The sequence below is a fragment of the Nannospalax galili genome, unplaced genomic scaffold, assembly GCF_000622305.1.
Source record: "Nannospalax galili isolate Female #2095 unplaced genomic scaffold, S.galili_v1.0 scaffold136, whole genome shotgun sequence".
Classification (NCBI taxonomy): Eukaryota; Metazoa; Chordata; class Mammalia; order Rodentia; family Spalacidae; genus Nannospalax; species Nannospalax galili.
Genome location: NW_008340872.1, coordinates 7,631,162 through 7,650,994, shown reverse-complemented (window position 1 = coordinate 7,650,994; position 19,833 = coordinate 7,631,162). Strand labels below are relative to the sequence as shown.

Below are 19,833 nucleotides of genomic sequence, written 5' to 3'. Positions count from 1 at the left end.
ATAGAAGTGTGGTGATGGGTGTGAGAATGATGCTCAGGGTCCTGGTTGCACAGTAGTCATGGTGAAATACACAGTGGGTACTCAATAAATGCTGACTGGCACACTCCTTCTGCCTTCAGGCTGCACAAGACCTAATGCATTTCAGACAGATGGAGAGCCAATCTCTGCTTAAAGTTGTCTCCAAGGAAGGTAATTTCCAGCCTCCTGGTAACCTGCTTAAATCTTAACTGCTCTCATTCTCTTGGAGTTTTATTTTAAATCCTTCAGGAGGCACATTTCCAGGGCCTTAGTCTTGATAGTCTCCAAGGAGAGTTTTCAATTTTGTGTTGTGACTGAGCCAACTTTGCCAATCTTCTATTATGGGGGGGGGGAGATTTTGGAGCCTCTGGGTCTCAGTCATGGCAAGAGCAGAGGTGTATGCAGAATTTTTCACATCTGCATATATTTTAGTGTCAGTGAATGTTGTTGCCTGACTGGTCTGAGTGACATCAGAAATGACATCACAAATCGTTTGAAAACAATCTAGATGTGTATCCACACATCTTTCTGAATAGCAACTGATCTTTCTTAAAGAGTCAATTCATCATAAAAGAAACATCTTTCAAATTTATCCAACAGCTGTATTCCCAGTGGACGAATTCTCTCTGAGGTCTGCCATCTGTTCCAATTATTCTTTCATTGTTTTTGGTTTAAAAGCATGACAGGTTTATCACCACTGTGAAAAATTCCTAGCATGTATTTCTTTTCATCTAGGAAGGGAGGAGGAAGACTCTTTGACATTAGAATTTGTGCATTTTATTTGTTTATTTATTATTTTATGTGTATACGTGTATTGCCTGCATGTAGGTAAGTGCACCCATGTCATGCAATGCCTGGGGAGGTCTGAAGAGGCTGTCAGATCCCCTGGGACTGGAGTACAGTTGTTAGCTGCCATGTGGGTGCTGGGCTTCAAACCCGGGTCTTCTGCAAGAACAACCAGTGTTCTTAACCGCTGAGCCATCTCTCCAACTCAAAATGACAACTCTTTTTCTTTTTTTTGTCTCTTTGAGACAGGGTCCCTGTGTAGCCCCAGCTGTCCTGGAACTCACTATGTAGACCAGGCACCAGGCTGGCCTCCAACTCACAGGGATCTGCCTGCAGAGTGCTGGGAGTAAAGGTTTGCGCCACCATGCCCGGCAACATTAGGATTTGTTATAGGTAAGGGTGGCAATAGATTTTGAGTGGATATGTTTAGATTACTCCATATGCTTCATGTCATAATATATAAATGCAGTATACTTATCAAAGAATCAGCCTCATTCCTGTGAGGATGGAAAGTAATTCCAAAAGTGCTGCATTCCTTTATCAGTGTTGCAGAAAACAGCAGCTCTCACGATTCCTGCCTCCCATCATCACTGTACTATCAGAAATTTTAGTTCTTAAGCATTCCATTCTTCAAAAGGACTATTAATTAAAATTCTCACGTGGAAGTGCAAATGTTCTCAGAAAGAGTGATACACGTTATTTTCTATCATTGCCACCAGACAGAAAATTTGGTGTCAAAGAGAGCTACTGAAAAGGGATGGATTGGGGTCATTGGGGAGAAGGGGGAGTGATAAAGGTTCAGGCTAAGATAATCTTGTTTAAAGACGGCTCTATTAAGAAACTGAAGCTGCTTCTCTAAGAAGGTGCACAGTGTCACAATCAACCCCAGTGTCTTGACTTTGCAAAGATTCAAGTAAGGTATCCATTCTTGATGTTCGTGTCTGACTTGTGCTCCATTAATGAAAACCAGCAGTGATAAGACATAAGATTGCATTTGTTCATTTTCTCATACGTATTTATAAAACGAGGTGACCAACCTGGGCTAGAAAGACAGGACCTTGTTTTTAGGGTTAAAAAGATAAACTGTCCATTTAGGTTTAATCTGGAAATCTTCGGAAATTATAGGAGAGCTTCTCACTTAGGGAAAACATAACAGCAGAACTGATATTTTCGTCAAGAAAAGCCATTGGCAAATGAAAAACTCCATCCATCTTACATAACACCTCTGAGCTGGGTGCCAGTGAAATCCTGTCTCATTACAATATCAGTGACCTATAATTCTTAGACAAAGGTGTTCCAAAGTAAGGGCCCACCCCCTTTCCTTTGTACGTAGTTTTAGGTCAGAATATGCCCATGTTGTTTAGAATGGGATTTTCACTTTTAATTTCTGTTTCTCTAACACACTGATCAGGAATGTCATGAAGGGATTTCTCTTTTTCCAGCAGTCAGAAATGTTTGGTTTTCCTTATCCAAGTTAGTTGTTTGCAGCCCTGCATGCAGGTTACGCTTTGGGGTTTTGCATTTGTGAATAGAAGACATGAAGTCGAGGTGAGGAGGTGGGGGTGATAGAGAGGAGGTGGAGTTGGAAAGGAGGTCTGACTATAATCAAATTAATTGTATAAAATTATTGAATCAATAAAATTTCTCTTAAACTCAAAAAAAGAAAAAAAAAAAGCTTTTGGGTTAGAGGGCCACCTAGACTAATATTCTGCCTGATTATTTCCCTGACACTGACTGACTTTTTTTGTGTGTAAGTCTGCATGATAACCTTCATTTTAGATCTTTTTTCAGGCCCCTCTCATTTGGTTAAATTTTCTGTCTTTGAGACATAAAATTTCTTCCTTGTTTCTGTGTCACTGGATCTTTGAGATTTAGACTGTTCATAATTGCTGATTTCTTATAATTTTTCATATCTCATCTTGTCTGTGGTCCCACTGTTGGCTTATGTCTAAGATGTGACTTTTTCGCTATCTGACTAAGTGCATATTTAGGTGTATGTTACTTGAGAAATTCCCAAAAAATTGACCTGGAAGTTATCAAACATACGTGTAAACAGTCCAAATTCCTTTTAAGACTTAAACGAATCAAAGAAATCAGTTACTTAAAATTTACAAAAATTTTGAACATATCTCCAAGACTGATAACACATTGGCCTATTTTATTATTGTTGGTGCTAGGCATTGAAAATAATGCCTATTTTTTTTTATGTTTCAAGTACAGCTTCCTGGATTTTTGTTAAAATATAATTATTGATCTGCTGGAGATAATATTTAAGAAAACTGGCTTAAAGGCACTTATGTTAAATCAAGATAGTTACTTGTATTTTATGCTAAAGAATCTTAAGATTTTTCACTACTTAGGAAACCGACTCTTACTAAAATTAGGATGTAAGTGTTATAGCAGCAAAATGTTAAATCACTACTCATTCCTCCTGCCTGGTGAAACTGACCATCTGAGTGTTCAGCTACCATACTTACGAGTCGAAGCCAGTAAGAAAAGAGGGGCTAAGAGTTCAGCCAATATTTTGGCCCCTCCTTACATCATTCAGACCTCAGAGGATGGTTGGACAACTCTCCAAGGTCCTGCAGCTCTGTGGTCACCTATTCTCTTGATCAGAGAGGCCACAGAGACTCCACAGGTGGAACTCTACCACTTTGCATTCTCTGATGTCTAGTAATAATAACAATAACAATAATAAAGGCCAATGTGTTATCAGACTTGGAGACATGTTTGAAAATTTCTATAAATTTAAACAACTGATTTCTTAGCTCTGTTTAAGTTTTTATGTATGAGGAGGAACTTAGATGGTCTACATGCATGTTTGCTAACTTCTAGGCCAATTTGAATTAAACCCTTTTGGGGGGAATTTATCATGTAACATATATCTAAAAGTGGCACAAAGAAACAAATTCAAATAACAAAAATGCTGCATCTTAGAGTTGTCGCTAATGAAAATTTTTCCAAAGGAAGCAACATGGTCAGCAAGACCTTGGCCTATCCCAGCAGATGACAACTCATAGAGGAAAATTAAGAAGCTGATCTTCCTTTTAATGGTGCAATTCATCCTGACCATAGAAGTAAATTTCCCAAATAGAGGCAATCCCTACCCTACCACCTGAAATTATCTATAGGCCTATACTGGTTACTGCCCAGTCTGGTATTCTTTTTTATTTCTATTTTATGTGTATGAGTGTATTACCTGCATGTGTGTAAGTGCACCCATGTTGTGCAATTCCCTGGGGAGGTCAGAAGAGGGTGTCAGATTCCCCTGGAACTGGAGTCATGATTGGTGGTTAGCCACCCTGTCGGTGCTAGGAATCGAACCCAAGTCCTCTGCAAGAGCAGTCAGTGCTCTTAACCTCTTGAGTCATCTCTCCAGCCCCCAGCCTAGTATTCTTTTGAAGTGTACTCAGTAAACTATTCCCCCTCCTCCTGGCAAAAAAAGTCAGTAAAGGACCAAGAAGGTAGTTACAGTTCCCCTAGAACAGTTGTTCTTCCAAAGATTTAGAGGACAGCAGTTAGAACAAAGTTAATATCTCATAGAATATGTTAATTTTTCTAACACTAGGCAAATATGTAACTGAAGACCATTGATCTTTATTTGGTTAATTTAATTAATATTAATATGGTTAATGTCAAATATTAGGTTGAATACAGGATGCATAGTTCTTATTATATAAATTGAACTAGTTGTCAAATTAATGACAGGAAATTTCCTTCACCCCAAATCTGAATTTGTTCTTTGTTAGAAAATGAGCTGTCTCAGCATACTGGTTCTCATGTTCCCATAGGTCCACAGCCGACTGACCACAAAGACCTACATCATGGTCACTAACAGTCTATAGCTACCAGAATTCCCTAGTACCACCCCAAGCAAAGCTAACCAGCTTGACTCATGATCTTTGCTTGACTCCTCCAAGCAAGCATTTAAGTTTATGATCCCTGTTTGATATTGGCAGCCACACTGGCTAATCCTTGTCAAAGACAGCAACAAAAGACAAACAAGTAAGTCAAGTCTACCTTGGGCCCTTAATTTTCTGGTTTGATTGCCGTTGCAATTCTTTCCTATTGGATTGAGCCCAGGGGCCTAGATGGTCTGATTCCTTTCCTTTAGAAGGATTACCAAAGCCTCATTTGAGAGAGGCAGTTTGCCCTTATTCCAGAATCTTGCAGATAGTTTCCTATAGAACAAAGTAATAGGGAGGGTGCTTTCTGTGCAGAAAATATCAGTAACTGCCCCCAGAACAGAGGCAAATGTTCTGTTTGTGTCTCCTACTGTCATTTATGATCTTGTATGGGTATGTATTCTTGCCTGACAATAAGCTCCCCAGGGAAAACAGTGCTATAGAATCAAACAATAGGGCTATCTGGAGGCCTTCAGTAGTTATCTTGGAATGAATCTAGTTTATTGCCTGAGTAAATTTTAAATTGTATTCTTAACCCCTTTCTTCTGATGGATAGAGAAATGTTTTCTCATTTACTGACATGAAACAATAGCCTTCTGCATACAAAATTAATTTACATTTATGTGTAGAATTAATTTTATTTTATTTCAATATAATTTAAGGCAGAAAAATTGGGTCTATGCAGACATTCAAGAAAATAAGGTAAAGATTAATTAGGAAAATATGTCCTTTAAAATATTTGTGGTAAAATTAAAAACTATACATTCTTAAATAGCTCCATTGTGGGAGGATATTAAAGAAACAGTTTTGAGAGTTTATTAGATTAAATATCTGGCATTCCTCTATTTAAAACATGCCTCTGTTTTTTTATGGGCGTTTCTGTTGTTTTTTAGTCTGATAAAGACATTGTGACTTCTCAACATGTCGAATATTTGTAATCAACATGGCCCAACTTAGTCTTGGATGATACCTTGTCCCTCTTACCGATAGGCGTTCCTACTCCATAACCTTTGGAGTCGATGAGGCCCCCAATCTGAGTGAGGTTGCAGTTCCTCTGTGTCACATACTCAATGCTGGTGGACTCCATCAGTAGAGCGTAGTCGGTGGTCAACACTCTTTGGATCCCCTCATCACTATTTTTGACCAGGGCACTCTGCTGTCTGCTGCTCATAAAAGCCCACATCTTCTCATAGGTGGATATCTTTGATTTCTGCAGAGACAAAAAAAAAAAAGCACACCCACCAGCAGAAGAGTGCTGAAAAAAACCATGGCCTACAGCTATTTACCATCCTAGTGGTTCAAGTAATAGAGGAGAAAATCTCAGTGGGTGGGGAGCAGATTGATGACACTGGGACTTGTCTGGATCTACAGTTGACTACAGGAGGGAATATAAAGGCACTGAGGCAGCCATAAAGGAAAAGGAGACCTCGATGGATGGAAGGCAGAGCTCAGGGTCCTTTTCTTGCTTTTAGTTAGGGAAGAAAAAGCATTAGCATCACTTATAACACTCGTCTAATGATCTGTGGCTACTTGAGACCAACACATCGCAGCCCACTGGCCAAGCTGAGGCTGTCCCATTTGCTCCAATTCCCTTCAACCACTGGACTTCAGCAGATGCTGTTTTATTGTTTGGGGGTACGGAAGTTCCAATACCTGACCAGCCTTACTTTGCTGGGGACAGCCTGGGATACGTCATTTGTATTCTCTGCTTTAATCGCTAAAGAACTACCATCCATAGCTGAATTTTGTACAAAATTTAGAATGTAAATGTCCTTTTCTAGGTAATATTCAAATCAGAAAACTCTTCCTACTTTTTATGTATACAATTTTCATTGCTGTCTAATTTTAGCTAACAAGGGCTGCATATTTCATTTCAAAATGCTCTGTGGTTTTTGTTTCCTTTATTCACCTTCTTGACAGATTAAATAATATGCTATATATATGTATATATATATATATATATGATAGATTACGTATGCATCTATCCACAGACACCATTACATCATTATCTTCTTTTCTTTGTTAAAACACACTGCCTGCATTTTTATATTGCTTAGACATGAATTTCCATTCTTCTGAATAGTGATCTATGATTAGGCATTTTATATTTTACTCTGTAATTTCCATAATATTCTAAGTTTTTCCTTCCTGAATTTGTCTTCATTTGCATCAGTCCTTCCTTCTATTTATTTCAAAGACCAATGTCATCATGGGAAACACTGATGTTTTCAAAACGAACCAGTTCCCACACGTGCACAAAGTGCTCACACACATGAACAGACTCCTTGGCAAGGCCAGGGCATATCATCTTAGGGGTGCAGAGAAGCTTAAAATGACTAGAGGCTGTAAACACTGAGGGAAATACCTGTGGAATCAACCCTCATGTGCTTATTCGTGCTCCAGTGTTCTGGGAACTCACTTGACTAAGTCTGTTTAAGACCTGGGTTAACAGAATAGGCCTCATGAGTTAGGGGAGGACAGATGGCTTTATTTTGGATCGTTAGGCATTTGAAGAGCCCCATGAGAAAGATCTTATAAGACAGATAGCAATTCAATACAGATATCTTATACATATTGATGTTTTATAGGACACATTCCACCATGATGAGGCTCCTGAGACTGACTCCTCAGCCCCAGAGACATCTGCAAACTGGAGCTCATGAATCTACAGCAAAGGCTGTGGGGGTCAGGGCTGAGGCTTCATTTGTTGTGTGGCTTCAGCCTTGAAGAGTCTGATACCGCCAAACTTTTAGTAAAGGGTCACATTTATGAAAGCAGGGTGGTCGCTCTATCTTTTTGCAGTAGATGTGCATCTGGGGAAATTATTCCTTCATCAGGAAACCAGCTTAAGGGAAAATAGTTTACTTTGAAGTATGAAAATTTAAAGTTGACAGAGAGTTTAGAGCTGGACTTATTGAAACTATCACTTTTATAGATGAGGAAATTTTGGTAAAGAAATTTTAGAGACCTCAACACTCACAAAGTTAATATTGGAGTTAACCCTAGACCCGGGAACCCCCATAATATTTAGTTCAATGTTCTTTCCACTGTTTGATACTGACTTGGGGGAAGTAGATATCTATATTGTCAAAAGAATTTTGACAATGACTTTAACCTTATGTGGTCTACAATTATATGTGAAAACATAACTTTTATTTATGGACTGACATCCTCCTGAGGCATTTTACTAGTTGGTCTTATGTTACTACAACATAAGAATCAACCTCCATGTAAAAATTACACAGAACATCTATTTTTTCATTATTTTAAATTTTATTAAGATTAGCATCATTGTGGGCTGGAGAGATGGCTCAGCAGTTAAGAACACTTGTTGTTCTTGCAGAAGACCCGGGTTTGAATCCCAGCACCCACATGGCAGCTAACAACTGTCCGTAACTCCAGTCCCAGGAGATCTGACAGCTAACAACAGTCCATAACTCCAGTCCCAGGGGATCTGACAGCCTTTTCTGACCTCCATGGGCATTGCACGACATGGGTACACTTAATTTATATACAGGCCTAACACTCATACACATAAAATAAAAATAATAAAATATTTTGGCTGGGTGTGGTGGCACATGCTTTTAATCCCAACACTTGGGAGGTAGAGGCAGGTAGATCTCTGTGAGTTCTAAGGCCATCCTGGTCTCCATGGTGACTCCAGGACAGCTGGGGCCACAGGGAGACCCTTTCTCAAAAAGACCCAAATTTTTTTTTTTTTAAAAATTAGCATCATTGTTAGAAGGGTGGAATTTTGGTTTGTGGAAGTCAGGGACAAAAATAAACAAATGGCCATTTCATTCATAATAAGTGGACAAATGAAGAGCCCATCAAGGTATCCAGGGAAATGAAGGGCTGAACTGGGTCCTAATGCAAACCCCACACAGCTGTCACCATGTCCTTATCAGGAGGCATTCTCACATTTTCTGAAGTAAGTTTCATAGTTTTTAATCTATGACAATAACACCCATGGTCTGACTGCAGGTGTTTATTATTCAGCCCCTTCCACTCATAACTCTCTACATGGGTACAGGACAGTATTCAAAGATGCCTATACTCATAGACTAGCAAGACCATGTTGGTGTCAATATTCCATAACTGAAAAATTGCTCAACTCTTACTCAGTCCCTCTCATCTCTCTTATTTCATCACAGCTCAGTAACAAACTCTATCCTGAGTCAGTGTGCTTTTAACTCTAGATTGCTTTATGGAGCAGAGCTCATGGATTCAAGTCCTTCTTAGCGTAGAAAGTTGCTCTGGCTTAGGCCCCAGGAAAATTGAGTTGACATGAACGGCTTCGAAATGTGAAGGGTAGATATTTCTCTTTTAACAAAACTCTTACTTGGTAGAGGATGTGGAAAGATTTAAGGCAGAGGAGTCATTAGAAGCCTTTTTACCCTTTGCTAAACTTCTGCTCCAGACTAATGATGACAAAATTGGAGATGGACAATCAGCATTTTCCTTCCTTGAAAAGTTCTCTTCTGTCATTGTGAAGTGTGCCTCTTGGCTACTCCATGAAATTCCACATTTAGAATTATGGGCTTCTGGAGATGCGAGAGAACTTTTTTGGAAAGAACCAAGTGTGACCCCAAAATAACTTTTAAATAGCTAGAAATATCTGTAAATAACTCAGGACCCTGGTATATTGTGAGTTTTCCATCACTGGAAATCTACCAAGTGAAGGCCATGCTGGGAAGTTTCTCTTAAAGGTCCTCCAAACCCGTCTCTGCTCTCTAGATCACTCCCTCTGCATAAGGAATGCAGGTCCTGAGAACAGCCAGTGACAGAAAGAGGTCACAGCTGGTGGATGGAAGAGTCAGCAGGGAACTGAGGGATCTTTCCTGCCTCTTCCAGAGTTCTAAGCCACTGTCATGCTGTGTTCAGTGATGCTCAGTTTTTGTTAGGTCAAAAGTAGCATTTTCAAAAGTAGCAGTAAATTAGATGTACCCTTTTAAACAGATTGTTTTATTCATTTTCAAGATGAAAATTTTAATGCTTCTTCAAAATAGGATTATGCATCACAGAAAATTATCGTAAACATTAAAAGACCAAGCCTACTGTTTGAATGACAGCCTGGGTGTTTTTCCTTTTCCAAATCTTCTATAGTTGCAGTCATTCTCCTAAATCACTCTAAATAATACACAGTATATTTAAAAAATGCAACCAGTGATTGCCTCTCATTTCACTGAATCTGTAAAAATTTAATTAGAATGCTTGTAATGTCTCCTAAGCTTCTTAGTTAAAGTTGTTAAAACTGAAAAAGCATCATTTGATAAAAGTCAAATCTTTTAGAATTCCTTTTTAATCCCTAGAGGCTACTGGTTTAGATGAATTAGTTTTTGTCTGTTTTATCCTGACACTGATTAAACATGGCCGGTAAATAATACACATTCCATCAGAAATCTGTCAGAAGAGAAAGTGTTACTTTAGCAAAATGGACAATGATTATTTATTTCTGGCTTTTTCCATTATCCTGTGTGAGGGCTAAATACTCACTGGGAAGTGACTTACATTCTGTCCGTGAGCGGTTAAAACCTGCTTGTTCAGACTAGAATGAGCTAGCACAGACAATGTTTACTGTGTGTACCAAGCACTATTCTGAGCACTTTTGCATGTTTTCTTTCATTTAATCTTCACAACAGTTGCATGAAATAGCTACTGCTATTATTTCTGCTTTATAGTTGAGAAATAGAATACTGTGTTGAAAAATGAGGAAGCTAGGATTTCATCCTAATATTCTTTTCTAGAGTTGAGGTTCTTCATCAAAGGGGATTAATTATGTTTTACTATACAACACATCAGACTCATAGCCTGCTGATGTTTCACCAGAATTCACATATTTTCTAAAGAAATCACTGAAGCAAGTAGTTGTGAGCATCTCTCTGTTGTAGAAGAGTGATTGTAAGTCTCGTGCCCAACAAATCACATATAGACAGCGCTTGATCACCTCCAACAGCCTATATTTGTTTAGACAAATATTTAGATAATGTTTCAAGATGTACAACAGTGGAATAAGAAATGTGGAAAATATTTGAGTTCTTTCCTTTCTCTGTGCAAGTTCTGGAGTATTCTGTTAATACAAACACTACTTTGTAGAACTATCTCTCTGCAGTTTCATTTTTATTGAGATAAACATTGCTCATCACATTATTTCCCCAACCAGATTACAGAGCGCCTACAGTGAAGATATATGATCCCGTTATTCAGTAGAATGAATCCCTGTGAGATCTTATTTCAGGCCAGAATTCTGACATTTTAATGCATCGATCTTTGTTTCCATGTGCTTCCTTTTATTTACTTTCATAAATTTGTACCCCATGTACAGGAATAAGTTTTTATTATTTTTTTCATGTGTATGTATGTATTGCCTGCATATATGTCTGTGCACCCATGTCATGCAATGCCTACTAATTCAGAAAAGGGCGTCAGAGTCCCTGAAACTGGAGTTGTGGACAGTTGTTAGCTGCCATGTGGGTGCTGGGAATCAAACCCAGGTCCTCTGCAAGAGCAGCCAGTGCTGTTAACCACTGAACCATCTCTCCATCCCTGGAATAAGTTGTTGACATTTGCTCTTTGGTACCTTATCAAAAGCAATCATATAAATGTGGTAAGTTTGTATATACTGAACAATTGAAATATAAAAATTATTACATTTTAGGTCTTTACATTTTAATTTTAAGAAACCCTGATCTAAGAAAAACCTTAAACATCAACCAGGGACATAGAAACCAACAATTCAGAAATCCAGCCTTGAGAAACAGACATACAAGAGGTGAATAGTTGCCTTAAAAACAACCATTTCATTTAAAGATAAATAAATTTCATTAAACAATAGCATATTATATTAATGTGATTTAACTAACAACCATCACTCTGAAGGAACACTATTGGAAGTCATGTTTACTACAGTCAGGGGCCTTTGTCCTTCTCACTTCCATGATATGATCATTGTGTTTGATCATAGACTTACCTTGAGTGGATAGAAAGCTATGACATTTGAAGATTCTCTGAGGCTTTAAAAATTGATTGACTCCCTTTAGGAAATTCTCTCAGTGAGACTTAAACACCTTTGCTAAAATTGCTCATATTTTTCTCCTGTCTAGAGATAAAGATTGGTACATTGCAGGTAATATACAAGGCTTTTAAACAGGTTAAGCTAAACTGAACTTACAGATACTTCTTTTCAAACAAACACATTTTTATCTTCTGACACTGATGGTAAAGTAAGTTGGATTTTCAAAGTTCAGGCACTTATGGGAAGAGCGCTTTCCTATGTGGAGAATTTTGAGGAATTTCTCTCATCTTTTACTTCCCTACGGAATCATTTTTCTGAACTCTACCTCCCTCCCCCTGTAATGGCTCCTTGCTTCAGTTCTACCAGCACTGGGTTCAGTAACTTCCTTGAAATGTCTCTTGGTTTGCTGAAGGTGCTTAACCACTCACTGGAAGGCGATTATAAAAGTTACAATCCCTTATTCCCACAGCTCATCCAAAGTCTCTAGACCATGAAAGCTACAAATGACAAGTTTGTTATGATTTTTTTAAAGCCTATTTTATCCAAGTCATTTTAGACTGAATCCTAATCTAATCTAATGTAATCCTCTGGCTTGGGTTGGGGAGGATAGTGATTTCTTACGAGGCAAACTTCTACTGAAAACTATTTCTTTCGTAGTCAATTTGGCCTACAAGGAAGTCTTCTGATGTGCACTCCACCTCCTGTCTGTGCAATGCATGCACACACCTCATCCCTTGCTATTGCTTTTTACATCTCCAAGCTTTGCAGAAAGTTTTATGCTTTTCCCATCCTCTCTCACAATGTCAACCTCAGTGTTACTACGGGAGATCCAGGAAAAGATATAAATTGAGTTGAATTAAGTTGAACTGCCTTGTTCTACTCCTCAGCTGAATTCTAAGGGCATCTTCTCTGTCTCCTGCCTACTGACGATGTGGGGAATGATTCTTCAGCAAATATAATGTATGTGCTCAGGAAAGGCTTCCAAGGCTTCAGGTTTCTGTCAGGCAAGGCCTCTGAATGTCTTGCAGATCTTGGGTCCTGGCACTGGTTTTGGGCTTAACATTTTGGAGATCATTGAGCAAAGAGGCTGAACAAAGACAGAACAGAGTAATTTTAAATATAGAGGGACTGAAAAACAATAGGACTCTTAGTGAGAGCTGAAAAATTATCAGGGCTGGAGAGATAGTTTCATGGTTAAGAGCATTGGCTGCTCTTGCAGAGGACCCTGGTTTGATTCCCAGCACTCACATGGCGGGTAACAACCATCCTTGGCTCCTTTCCAGGGAAATCTGACATTCTTTTCTGACCTCTGCAGGCATTGCATGACATGGGTGCACTTACATACATGCAGGCAAAACACTCATACACTCATAAAATTAAAAAGTAATAAAATATTAAAAAAAGAAAATTGATAATTGTGATATTTTTTAAAATCACAAATTGCTAGGGAGTGGTATAAGTTTATTATCTCTATTAAGCTATGTAATCCTGAAAACAATCTCATGAGATCATTAGGTATTTGTCTCAGTTTATAGGTAGGGAAGTTTGGATACAAAGAGTTTAAGTAACTGTCAAGCTATAGCTATAGCGTCAAGGTTTGAATCCAGGTTACTTGGCTCCAGTTGCTGCAATTTAAGCACCTCCCTAGAAGTTTTAGTTGATATTCTAGCATTTAATATCAGCCAAATTTTCAGAAAAGGTATATGGTAGTCCTTTCTTTTGAAACCTGAATTAAAACCATGGATGATGGTTCACAAAGGGTATTGGGAAATAATTGCTTTAGGCTTCAACTGGCACTTAGACTTTTACATGACAAGACGTATTTTGGGATAAAATAATGTCGCTTGCTACACTGTCACTGAGAGACCAAAGTTAGGTGTGTTGCATTATTCAGTGAGGTAAGGGACAGAATTGCAACAGGAGAAAGAATGGCTTTGTACATGTATCTTTAATAGTTTCTATGAGAAATAGAAAAATAGTAATGTCACGGTGTTCCATCTATGGAAGGAAAGGTTGTAGGTGGATGTCACAGATGTCAGTTCTCTTAGGTACAAAGATGGAGAAACAGGTCAGGTAGGCTCTCAGGAAGTTACAACCACCACGTTCACTGAACTGGCTGTTCTTTGGGTCTACCATCTGTGATGCTGGTGTGGCTCCATGTAGTCAGAAGAGGGTTAGTCTTACCTGTTCAGAGTTTTGAAATAATTAGAACCAGCGATCTACCAGTAGAGCAAAGGGAAACCAACATGATGCTTCATGCTGGCTTGTTAATGAGCTTCATTCCAAGCACTAATAACAGAGCTTGTTAAAAATTTCTGCTGAAGACTTGAAATACTGAATTATGAACTTTCTGACTTATGAACAGAGCTGTCTAGCTAACTGAAGCCTTGATAAGGAGAACACAATGGTCCCCCGATACCTAGTTTCTTAAACATCTCAGCAGTACAGATGGTTGATGAAGTGCTCAGTCTTTCTTTAACCTTGGCCTAGTAATTGTCCTTGTGCTGAATGATCTATGGTGCTTAAGATTTTAAGACTTGGAGTACCCATGAATTTGTGAAAAATGAAGTATTTAATAAATATCATTAACTACCTGACCTTGGCCAAAGAAAATACATTGTTCTTATCTTTATGGGCAGTCTGCTGGAGTTACAGGATATCCATTTAAGGCTTTCTGAAACTTTGTGGAACCTAACTTGTGTTCCAATCCCAGTTCTTTTGTATAAATAGTCTTCAACGATCAGTGTGGTTCCTCCACAAAGACTCAGTGAAGAAAAGTGCAGTAACCTACCTCATCTTAGACCTGCATCTCCACGACACAGTTTTGCTTTTAAAAGGGTCAGCTAATCCTGTTCGTCTTACCTGGATTCAGATGGTGGACAAGGAAAACCCATTGGGGCTATTTTAGAAGTCTAAATTTTGTTGTTAAAAAAAAATTTTCAGCTGGGCGTGGTGGTATATGCCTTTAATCCCAGCCCTTGGGAGGCAGAGGCAGGTTGATCTCTGAGTTCAAGGCCAGCCTGGTCTATAAAGCGAGTCCCAGGCCAGCTGGGGCTACAAAGAGACCCTGTCTCAAAAAGACCAAAAAAATGATTTTTTTTCCATTTTGAGAATTCAATACAAGTGTTCTAGAATTTAAGGTGTCATGCTGTTTGTAAGAACAACAAACTCTAGGAGAAAATGTACATGTGTTTTGACTGACGTTTTAGCAAGCAATTTCTGGCCACATCTTCTGAGACAATGCTTCAGTAAATACATCCCTTGAGACTAGTGGTTAGTCCTGATGTTATGTTAAAGCCTTTCCTTATCAAATTGTTTTAAGTTGTTTTATTTACTTTTAAAAATATTCTTTATTTTTATGTGTATGAGTGTTTTGCCTATGCCTGTGGAGGCCAGAAGAGGGCACTGAATCTCCTGGAACTTGAGTTATAGATAGTTGTTAGCTGCCATGTAAATGTGGGGAACTAAGCCAGGGTCTTCTGTAAGCACCACAAATGCTCTTAACCTCTGAGCCACCTCTCCAGCCCCATAAGAGTAAAATGGTTGCATATAAGTGCTTAGCTAATCAAATAAAGGCACTTGCTGCCAAGCCTGACATCTGAGTTTGATCCCCAGGACCTAAAGTTGGAAGGAGAGAACCAACTCCTATAGGTTGTCCTTTGATCTCCACATGCTCCATGTATGCATGAACCCTCTATGTACAAAAAAATGTAAAATATATATATAAAAAAAAACATGACTTGTTTGTAGACTGGATGCCAAATGTGAGGGATTAGTGCAGTTTGTTTGGTCATGGATATTGGCAATATCTGTGACTGCTGAACCTGCCTTCGGTTCCAAAATGATTTAAAACCACCTAGGGGTGCTGCCAGAGGGAACAAAAATGTTACACTGTGAACAATGTAAAACCGTCTTTTTATCAAAGTGTCTTCAGGATTGAGTGGAGATGAGACCACACTGAAAAAGCATAGTTTCCGCTCCAACAAGACTAGAATGTGCTAGGTGAGAGCAACCCCACTCAGTTTTGCTAATTCCTTGTGGTAGAAGAGGTTCGTGTTTTCACTGAGGAAGGAGCCAGAGGGATGGAAACCAGGAGGGCACAGCAAAAGCAGCATTAATGGGCAGCCAGGTCAGTACTGAGTTCTGGTGCCTTAACTACTGCCACTCAGCAACCTAATTTTCAGATTGAAACAACATGGACAACTCAAAGGCTGGAACATTCCTTTCCCTTGTAGAATAATCCAGTTTAAGAGCTCAGTGCGCACCCCTCTGAAGCTTTTTGACAACTTTGCTTCCTCGGGGGGAAAACAAAATCGATTTACTCCTTGTTCTCCTTCTGCAGATAAATTCCTTCTTGATAAATAGAGTTCCTGGGCTACAAGCAGACCTGTAAAGTGAGGGTCTTGGCAACAGGGTCTCTCTCTGTAAGTCTATTTCTAGACCTTCTCTCTTCCTGGTGTCTGTCCCAGTCTAGGTCTCTGACGATTTCTGTCTCTTTCTCTCATTGTGTGTGTCTCTCACACACATATCCTTTTGGAGAATTCATTTATGTATTTGCTCATTTATTACAAACATGCTTTCTGAGTTCCTACTATGTGCCAGGCACATAGTTTCTGATGATATAACAGTAAACACAGAAGAAAAGGTCTCTACCCTCAAGGAACAAATTTTTAGCTCTCTGAAGTTTGATCTCACTTTTGGTTTTCCATTGCTAGCTTTTGTAACTTTGGGGCAAGCTGCTCAGCCTCTCTTATCATTCATTTTCCTCATTATATCATGAGAGGACCCTGTTAGTACTTGCCTTAATTGGCCCTTAGGGGGCAAAATGAGACAGTATGTGGGAAGCATTTAGAAACAGAGCCCGTGACTCAGGATTGGGGTCCCTGTGCTTGCTGCTGCTGTTCACAGCTAAGCTGTCTGTGCTTGTGCCTCCTGCTTCCCCCAGAGCAGCTGTAGCCTTGTCGTTTGCCTGATGACCTGAGCAATCACTGTCCCTTGTGTCTCACTTTCTCGAGGTATATCTTAATCACCTCAGGCCCTTGCCCAGAAAAATGAGAGTCAGGCTTCTGCACATTCAAAGAGGCAGGTGGGCAGACACCAATCAAGATGAGCAAGGGTCACTTTTAAGTACTCAGATTCTCTGCACATAGGGGTGGTCAAGTCTATTGCTCTTCAAAGAGCAACCGTTTGTGGGTCTGGAAGGATGTAGGATTTCCTCTGTTCATTTCCCTGTCAGCCCATTTCTCTTAGTGACTTCTGGGTGATACTGAGTAACATAAATAATTTTGGATAGTTTTTCAAATATAGCACACTTTTCTTTGGTAATTTTTCTCAGACCCACGGGCTTGGCAAGTGACTTCTCTGGTTTTGAACAAGACTCATAATGAAAGTTAGTTTTAGGTAACTTGTGCCCCTTCACGGTACTGATTTCAGAAATACAATCATTGATTTTTCTGAGACAGGGTCTCATTATGTAGTTGCAGCTGGCCCAGAACATGCTATGTAGATTAGGCTGGCTTCCATCTCACAGCAATCTGCCTGCCTCTGTCTCCCATGGACTGGGATTAAAGGCATGTGCTGCCATACCCATCCCTGAACTCATATTTTGTATATAATCATTACTCTTATAATAATATCACTGTCTAGATTAGTCTTCTTTTTAATGAAACTCTAGCTATGCTTACTCTTAATAATACATTTCTGTTCTTATTAAAATTATTGCTAAAATGATCACATAAGTAATGAACCAATACAGTTACACAATAAAATGATCACTGTTTGTACCCCATCCAATTAATTTTTGTTTTAAATCTGCATACTTCACAAATCCATTTAGTTAGTCTTGGGTTGACAGCTTTGTTTCAGTGATCTTAGTGTGAAGGCTTCTACAAAGATGATTTTAGAGTTTATTTTGATTATAATGTTGTTTTCCAACTCACAAGCACATTTACTTCCATAAGTGTTTATTTTTAATGTATTTTATTTATTATTTTTATTTTATGTGACTGAATGTTTGCCTGCATGTATGTAAGAGCACCTGTGTCATGTAATGCCCTGCAAAAGTGAGAAGATGGTGTTGGATCCCCTAGAACTGGACTTATGGACGGTTGTTAGCAACCATGTGGGTCTGGGACTCAAACACGGGTCTCTGGAAGAACAGCAAGTGTTCCTAATGGCTGAGCCATCTCTCTAGCACTTTTTTTATTTCTTAAAAAATTAAGTAGAATGAACTGATAACACAGTGGACAGTAACAGGGATAACAGAGTATATGGGATCCAGTGGGGGGCGGCAAGGCTATAAGAGGGTGCCATTTAGGATGCAGGTATAAAGATGAATAAGATTGTTTGGGATGTTCTATATGAAATACACACACAAAAGTCAATAAATAAAAAAATGAGTTATTTGAGGAAGAATCATAAAAAATTGCTTCACGTTAATTAGTAGATATGAAAAACATTACCATTGAAATCTACCTGATGACTTTATATCCATGCTTAGGTGCCAAGGATCTCAGAAAGTAACTGACCATGACTAGTAATAATCAGATATAAAGAGATTAAAGATGCATGTGCAGACATCTAAGTGTTAGTTGCATTAAAAATGAGCTTATCTGTATGAAACATAGAAATGGAGATCTTTCTTAAAGGTTAAAACCTCATTTAATTTTATGCCTTCTAGGGTTTATACTGAGCACGATAATGTATTGCTTTATTAATTCAATACTGTGAACCTAAAAATTTGCTCTGGAAACTGTTATTGACTATGTCAGTGCTGTTGTAATAAAATGCTTCTACTAATTATGTGGTTATTAAATAAATTTAAAAAAAGAATAAGAAGTAGGAATTGGCTAGGCAGCTAGGGTAAAAAAGACCCCAAAGGAAAGTAGCCAGTTTCTTGGCTAAAAGTCAAAATGTCCTTGGGCTTCTTAGCAACATACTATGTTCCAAAGGCCAAAAATATCAAACGTATTTAGGAGCTCTTATCTAATCCCTAAGAGGATTTTAGGGTTACCTCTTCAGAGGGGGGAATGTTAGAGTAGCCAAAATCCAAAAGAAAGAAAGAAAGAAAGAAAGAAAGAAAGAAAGAAAGAAAGAAAGAAAGAAAGAAAAAGAGTATATAGGAGGTGCTGGAGGGGAGGGAGTGGGCATGGATTTGATCAAAACACCTTATATGCATGCATGAAATTCTCAAAGTTTTTTTTTAAAGTTAAAAAAATTAATTAGCATGCAGTGTTAGATTTCATTCTGAAATGCTAAAAATAATTGTTTTGTTAATTCATTTGCCCTCTCTTCTCCCCCATCTCCCTGACCCCCTTGTGCCTTTTAACTACCCCAAGCCTCCTTTCCGCTTTTATGTCACTTTTTTATGTCACTTGTGTTCTTGTGCCCCCCCTCCGGCTCTTTTCTAGTTTCGTAGCCCACACTTACATGCATACCCATGAACATTCTACTTTAGGATCTGTATATGAGAGGTTACATGGGACTTTTTGTCTTTGTGATTCTGAGTGACCTCGCTTAATATAATACTTTCCAGCTCCATCCGCTTTCCTACAAATTTAATTTCATTTGTCTTTACAGCTGAATAAAATCTCACTGTGGATAAATATCACATTTTCACCATCTAGGATGGTCCATTTCCTATTGTGAATAGAACAGCAAATTATAGCTCGGGCCTATCATCCTAACATTTGGGTGGTGAAGGCAGGAGGATCAGGAAGGAGTTCAAAGCTGAGCTCAGCTACGTAACGAGTTTGAGTCCACTTCGGGCTGCATGAAACCCTGCTTCAAAAAACAAAAACAGAATAACAAGCGAACAAACAAAGAAGGAGGAGAGAAGAAATCATAGAAGAAATTCCTTTATGGGTCTGGAGAGATGGTTCAGCAGCTAAGAGCACTGACGGCTCTTGCAGAAGAACTGGGTTCAGTTCCCAGAACCCACATGGCAGCTAACAACTGTCTGTAACTCTGTAATTCCAGTTCCAGGGGATCTGGCTCCCTTTTCTGACCTCCACAAGCATTACATGACACAGATGCACTTACATACATGTAGGCAATATACTCATACACATAAAATAAAAATAATAAATAAAATATTTTTTAAATTGAACA

The 19,833-nt window shown here is 38.8% G+C and overlaps 1 protein-coding gene across 6 annotated transcripts in view; it reads right to left on the bottom strand.

The window, feature by feature from the left end:
* Grik1 (glutamate ionotropic receptor kainate type subunit 1) overlaps positions 1 to 19,833 on the bottom strand; it is a 429,122-nt gene that overhangs the window by 17,405 nt on the left and 391,884 nt on the right. For 5 of the 6 annotated variants that reach the window (XM_008836016.2, XM_008836018.3, XM_008836017.1 and 2 more), the window contains one exon: positions 5,694 to 5,919. In XM_008836016.2, the coding sequence (XP_008834238.1) occupies positions 5,694 to 5,919 (226 nt within the window). Of the gene's footprint in view, positions 1 to 5,693; positions 5,920 to 13,660; positions 13,909 to 19,833 lie in introns of those variants that run through there. The other variant, XM_017798905.1, reaches the window with a different exon arrangement.